Below are 7,437 nucleotides of genomic sequence, written 5' to 3'. Positions count from 1 at the left end.
GGTCGGCAAGAACCAAGCATATGATATCATGAGGTCATGTTATAGAATGTGGTGCTGTGTGTTGTCAGTATATACCCTCTTATCCTGGTGGTTGTCAAACCAGGGTAGAAAGCAGGACAGTGTTTACATAACCGCTGGTACATGACATGTGTCACTTCGTAGGTAGCTCTCCATTTGATAGTGCAGAGAGTCTCATATGCTACGCTACAATTTCATTGTGTTTCAGCACCCATATTAATAAAGATATCCATGCCATGTTTGGCTTCTCAGACAGACAAACTCACAACATTTATTTGCACGTGTTCCAGGTTGTTATGAGCGATGTGTTGTGGCAAAGGTTCAAGGAAAGGCTCAGTGTGTGGTATTCAGACCAAATTGGAGACACAGATTCGAAGCAACTTCCAAACATGGTATAGGAAGCACCTACTCTTGTGGATGTCAATACACTAGTGATACAGAAATTTTATGTAGACAGGAAGCGCTGATATGAAGCATCACAGTGGACAACCTGGAACAAATGAAGTTACACAGAATGCTTGCAGTTGGCGTTTCAGTGTTCATCACAGAAGCTGCAAATCTGTAGGAAAACTGTGCCCTGGGACCTTTGGAAATGAACACGGGTGTATCCATACTGATAGCATCAGTAGCACACACTGAAACCAGACAGCAAGTCAAAATGCATACGATCTGCTGTGCATGTTCTTCGCCATTTAGAGGAGAATGGAAATTTTCTAAACAAGGGTGTCATTTTATGATGAAGTAACATTCCACTTGAGTGGTAAAGTAAATAAACACTATGTTCACATCTGGTGTCACAACCAATCTGTGTACTGTGATAGAAGATGTATGTATAAACTGCAAGTGAATATGTGGTGTTATTTGATGGGTGATCGCACTGTGGAGCCATTTTTGTTAACAGAAAAAACAGTTAATTCTAAGTTACCTTGATAAGCTGTAGCTGTTTGCATTATCACAACTGTCTGATCACCAAGGCTCAGTCATTTTCCAGTAAGACGGTGCACCACCACATTGGACTCAGCCTGTGCGAGGTGTTCTTGACCAGGTGTTTCCAGATCATAGGATTGGTAGGGGTGTCCAATTTCCTGGAGTCATAGCTTCTAAACATTTCACCGATGGACTTCTTTCCATAGGTACATGTCAAGAACAAAGGCTACCAAATACCTGTCGCTCCATAAATGATTTAAAGAATCAAATTGTTTCTGCCATCGCCACAGTTGATGTGGATATGTTGTGTCCAGCGTGGGTAGAGCTCGAACACAGACAGGATGTTGTGTGTGCCACCAACAGCACACATGTTGAAACTGATTGACTGGCTTAAAAACTTAGTGAATGGTGTGCCACATAAGCCAAATATGGTGTGAATATTTTAATTAGTTTGGATGCTATAACCTATTAAAGTTGTACTGTACCTTTTAAGATGCCCTCTAAATGTTTTTCCGATTGCAGGGCTGGTGTGAGTGTTGGTAGGAGAGTGCTTGGGGCTTGTCTTTGAGCAGGGGTGGTCACAAGGGTAGGAGTCACAGGGTAGGGAAACAGGTGCATAAGGAGGACAGGGTCTGATCAGGATATTGTGGGTATTGGGGGCAGGGGTGGTGGCAACTAAAAGCTGTTCTAGGGGGAAAAATATCAGACAGAATGGACTTAATTTCAGTACATGACCTGAGGAAGTCATAGCTCTGTCAGAGTAGCTGACACCCAGTGAACAAGGGATCCTCTACTATCATACTTGACCAATGGGAGTATGTATGCAGGGGTCTACGCCAGTTTTCTGACAATTATGCAGAAACCGTGTGCCACTCCTGTAGTAAAAACGTACCTACCATCCCTCCTTAAAACCTCTGGATTCTCTTAAGGCCAGACATCTCTAACCATAGAACTTCGCATCGCACCCAAATCGTGTTCCCACCATTTACCTTCTTCCTAAGATCCACACACTCCACCCTGGTCATCCTTGTCCATTGAATGTATTTCTGTCTTTGATTATCAACATCTACAATCAAAATACAAAGATTCCTATCCTATATTAAAGACACCAACCATTTCCTAGGTTGTCTGAAATATGGGCCCATCACACTCACTATGCACACCTTGCTTGTCACTGTTGATACCACCTGTCTATGTACCAACATTCCCCTTCTACATAGTCTGTGTCCTGCTGAACATTATCTTACCAGCATCCACCTGAAACCAAACCTTTGACAGTCTGCCCACTCACCTTAACCAACTTTATACATACTAACAACTGCACCAACTTTGAGGAGAGGACATACAAACAGATCAGGGGTGCAGACATGGGAACCCAAATGGCTCTTTTATTTGTCAACATTTTCATGGTTCGTTATCAGGAGGGTTCTCTGTGATCCATAAGCTTTCAGCCCCTCGTTTGGTTTAGAAACCTGGATGGCATCTTTGCCATATTGTGAGGCTTACCTACTGAAATTTTTGGAATCTCTGAATATTTCTCCCAGTTAAACTTCGTATTATCCTATTCTGAATCTCGTACCACTTTGCTTGGTGTTGACCTCATCCTCAAGAAACGCTACATACTTCTGTTCACATTAAAGTTACAAACAGATAACAGTACTTACATTTTGAAACTTCTTGTCCTTTTCGTGTCAGATTTCCCCTCCCATACAGCCTTTGCATTCGTGGCAAGTGTATTTCTTCAGATGCATATTCTTTACAGCAAGGTTAAAATAACATATGGGGCACATAGTCACACACATTGTAGGCATCTGTTTAAAGGGTTAGGAATTCTTATAACAGTCTCACTGTATATTTACTCAGTAATGAAATTTGTTCTCAAGAACATGGACCAGTTTGAAAACAGCAGTGACATTCATGATCATAATACCAGAAGAAAGAAAGACTTACACTTTCCTCAACTTAACCTGTCTTTAGTACAGAAAGGGGTAAAATATGCTGCTGTAAAACTTTTCGATAAATTACCGGATGAAATAAAATGTCTGACAGCCAGCAATAATAGTTTTGAAAAATAAATTGAAATCATATCTCCTTGACAACTCCTTCTATACCATAGATGAATTCTTGAAAAGGAATAAGTAAATACGTAGGTGTGATCTATGCATTTTGTGGCATTTAAGGGAAGGGGGCAGGTAATAAAAATTTTAACCTTTGACCCTTGACTCATGTGTGCATTTCTTATCCACTTGACACATTCCCCATCATAATGGTTACCATGAGATTGATCAATGGAACATGTAACTAACTAACACCATCATTCTCATGTCAGCCTTAAATATACGTAATTACCCACCACTCCAGTTCAAAAGCAGATAATCAGGGTGCCATCACATCCTATCCCAGTACTGCTGAACCACCCAGAAAACAACTTAGGAGTACATCTCCCATCACTGAGTACTATCCTAGTCTTGAATGTATTATTCAGCTGCTTCAACAGGGCTGTGTCTTCCTAAAATCATGACCTGAAATGAGTTCCATGCCATCTTTTCGACCACTCCAAATAGTTGTGTCACCCTCATCCCATTCTCTGCAGTCCACCAGTGTCTACACAACCCCTGTAACTGGCAAAACATATGTTATCAACGGTCGAGTCACCTTTGAAATGGCACATTTCGTATACCAGCTGTTACACAAACAATATCCTGTTCTCTACACCAGTATGATTACCCCAAGTAATCACTTACGATGAATGGTCATAGACAGAGGATGTATACTAGCAACACACAATATCTTGTTGTGGAGCAGACTCTATGACAGTCATGACTTCAGTCCCTGTTTTACCATACGTGCCAACAGAACTTTCCCCTCCTGAAACCAGTTTCTCAGAACTCTGCAAGTTGGAACTGGCTTTACAATATGTACTTGGTTCTCACCACCAACCTGGCTTAAATACATGTAAATTTCAGTGGTCACAGCATTTCTTTTCAATAATTATTCCTTTTTTCTTCCCCTTTAACGTTTTTATTTTCAGACCTGTATTTTTTCCCTGTCTCTTCCCTCCGCCTCTTGCTGCCACTTCTGCCTACCACAGAATGCACTTAGATTTCTGTTCTTATTGTGGTGTATAGTCCAGTGATTGCCACACCAAGAAGTTGCAGCGGTGGCGCCACCAGAGAAGTGATATGCACAGTGCCACAGCAGAGCAGGCAGTTCCAAGTCAGCTTGACTTTTGAGAAGACTGCCTTCTAATGTGTACTTAATGCCACATCGTCTGCTTCTAATGGCTCCACACCAACCCATCTTCAGTGGAAATTCTAATGGGGCAAGAACTGTTTACTATCCAGCCTTAGCTTGTGGAATAGTAGTTGACCTTCAGGATCTGTTACCTGAGTCGATTTTCATAAAGTTGAGTATTCATCAATGAATGTTCGTGTTCTTGTCACTAATCATAATCAGTGTTCCAGGGTTCTCCTCTTTTTCTTCTCATAATCTTTCTCTCAGTACACTATAAATAGTTAAGGCTGGCGACGAATAAGATCTCCTTCTGTGGTTGTATCAAAAGTATAATACAACAACCCTTCCCATTTCCTAACCCCAGTAGTCCTTTTTCCTCATCCCTATGTCTTGCTATTCAGCCCTTCTGCCAGAAGAAGGAGCCACTGGCTCTGAAAGCTCGCAATATTTCTACACCTTTCTATGAGTTTTTTCCTGCTGCTGTTTGGTGAGTAGATTTTTATCCATCCTACTATATTGATTTGAATAGTGTGCTAGGAATTGATAGAACCCCTTAAAATCACTACAAACAGTCTGCACACAAAGTGTGAAGTTAAAATGTCTGTGTAATTTGTAATTTGTTTGGGCAGCAGAACAGCAAAGCATTAAAAATTTTCAACTATAAGAATCTGTTAAAGTTGTTTCCAGTACAGTTTTTTAGTCTCTATACCAATAGAATTTCTTCACGGATCAATAAATATCAAAGTCTGCTGCAAGTATTTTCACATATGGAAATGAAATGAGATTCTTCTGACACCATCTACATCAGAAACAAAATAAAGTGTGAAAGGAGCACAATGAGTTACAAGCAGCTGTCACAAACTTGTGGTATGTGGCAGAAAAACGGCAGTCATTATTGCAAAGGATTGCATCAAGAAGTTAGGCTGTTTTATTTAAAATACATTTGGAGTTTTTCATGTCAAAACATTCTTTAAACACACTACATTTTTTATAAAATCTGTTATTGCATGTTAACTCATCTTAAAAATACAGCTCCTCTGGAAAATTGCAAGTTTTGCATTACAGTCTTAATTGTCCCTGTTCCTTCTTCTCATATTGTCCTGTGTAATACACAATATATGCAGGATAGAACTCATTATCAGAGTATTTTACAATAACATGGCGATTTTCTTTAGTAGTAGTGTCATATCTAAGGCACTGCCTATAAGCAAATAGAGGTGGTATTTTCATACTCTTGTGACCTACAGTTTCATGTGCAATTAGAACCTTTGATACAAACATGATTCTCTGAGAGTTATGTTTATCTGAATAATGACTGGCATAACAAGAAATAGGTGTAAATGAAACACCTTTCCCAAAAGTGTTGCCTGCTGACCTGCCATGATTCCTCCAGTCAAAATTATTTCTGCAAATTTTATCTTTGTTTTCTTCTTTGGTACCATGAAATAAATACTCCTCAGCAACATAACCATATCTTGATTCCATTTCTTGTTTCTTGAGTAAGTAACATCCCAACAAGTATGGATTCTGAACCCTGTAAATTTTCTCAACCATGAATTGCTTCTGTGTGGTCTTTTTGAATAACCTCAGTATTTCTTCATATTCAGTAGTGTCAGAAAGCAACAAACACAGCTCAAATTCTGAGCTGGCATTCATATGGTCCCACTCAACAGTTAATTGTAAGACAGATTTGTGCAATGTAGACTCCACAGTCTTGACTAGAGAATAACCTGAGTGACTGCGGTTAACAATACGCTGTGAACTTGCCAATCTAGAATAGTTTCTAGAAGTTGGTGCATGATAGGAATTCCAGTTATGTGCTCGTAAAGAAGAAGATGATACAGTTGTGTTATTGGTGCCAGTTACAAATGGTTGAAACCTTTTGTATGCCTCAAAGTATGGTTTTGGTCTATTATGGTTGACTTGTTCCTGATTTCTCCATTGTGATCTCGTCAGTCTGTTTGTGGAAGTTGGTGCTTGGTAGACATTGCTGATGTGTGCTTGTAAATAGGAAGGTGACACAATTGCGTTGTTGTTACTGGACACATGTGGTTGAAAGCTGCTGGTGGCCCCATTGTTTGTTTGTGGTCTATGAGGTCTGATGAGTTCCTCAGTGCTGGAGTCATGGCTGAAACAACAGCCCATTTCTGAAACACATAGTTGATTAGTCTAAAACACTGATAATAAAAAGTCAGTAACATCTGTTTCCATATATGAGACACAAGAACTACATGTTCTCTGCCAAAAAGAAAATGCTGTTATACTTATATTTTTCTTTCAAACTTAACTACTTGTGTTCTAGAAGCACACATATATTTGATCAAGCACATTCCCTCAGTTGTACTACAAAGTGTCGCTCATATAGGGATTTTGAGGATAAGATTAGATTAATTACTGCATGCACAGAGGCATTCAAACAATCATTTTTCCTGTGCCCTGCAAATGAGTGGAACAGGAAAACTCTAATAACGGGTACAGTGGGACATATCCTCTGCCATGCCTCTCATGGTGGTTTGCAGAGTATAGATGTAGATGTAGAGGTACAGCTTTTGTTAGTCGTAAACTCATTGCTTCCTGGTTCTTTGGGTATTAAATTTACAGTAGTATAATTTTGTACATAATCTTACTAAACATTAGTAATAGAAGGTCTAAATTACTTCCTTCAGTTACACCCTTCCCACTTAAAGTTGTAATATGAACGTTATTATCATAGAGTCAAAATCAGCTACAATGTCACTGAAGGGACCAGCAGTTCACAAACTGGATTTTTGCTTTGTTTTTTGATAAAAATTTCATATCCATGAATTTTAGGCTCTCACAGAGTTAAAAGTTCAAAAAGTAGCAAAAATGCTGTATATCTAAAGTATTTAGAATCCAGTACATGTGGAGAGGGACCAAAGAGGAATTTTCCATAATTATGTTTACTCAGCATCTACAGCAGTAATGTGCCAGCAAAATGTAAAAACGATTAATAGGTGAAGGAAGAAGAAGCAGCAATGAAAACTGTCCAGCAATGTTGCACTGGGTCTTGGATAATGAATGACATAAAATGTTTGAGCATGTTTAAAACTAATTGTAAGGGCTGTATAGCATAATACTCATGAATGACACAACTTTGTTCGAGTTACTGTATTACAGTAATTAATCAACAGTACCAAAATGGAAAGACAGTATTCTATGGAGAAATTGCACAAAGGCCTACACTGTCTCTTGCATTTCTCTTTGAAATGTTGTACAGATATGATGTACTGTACCTAA

At 39.2% G+C, this 7,437-nt stretch overlaps 1 protein-coding gene across 1 annotated transcript; it reads right to left on the bottom strand.

The window, feature by feature from the left end:
* Positions 1-5,224: 5,224 nt before the first annotated feature.
* On the bottom strand, positions 5,225-6,320 carry LOC126188209 (protein mono-ADP-ribosyltransferase PARP12-like). Its single transcript, XM_049929759.1, has one exon. It carries the CDS (start codon positions 5,833-5,835, stop codon positions 5,239-5,241), a length of 597 nt encoding a protein of 198 aa, XP_049785716.1. The 5' UTR covers positions 5,836-6,320; the 3' UTR covers positions 5,225-5,238.
* Positions 6,321-7,437: the final 1,117 nt, after the last annotated feature.

Source organism: Schistocerca cancellata, chromosome 5 (genome assembly GCF_023864275.1).
Source record: "Schistocerca cancellata isolate TAMUIC-IGC-003103 chromosome 5, iqSchCanc2.1, whole genome shotgun sequence".
Taxonomy (NCBI): domain Eukaryota; kingdom Metazoa; phylum Arthropoda; class Insecta; order Orthoptera; family Acrididae; genus Schistocerca; species Schistocerca cancellata.
Note: the sequence above shows the minus strand (reverse complement) of the source record. Positions and strands in the feature narration are given on the sequence as shown.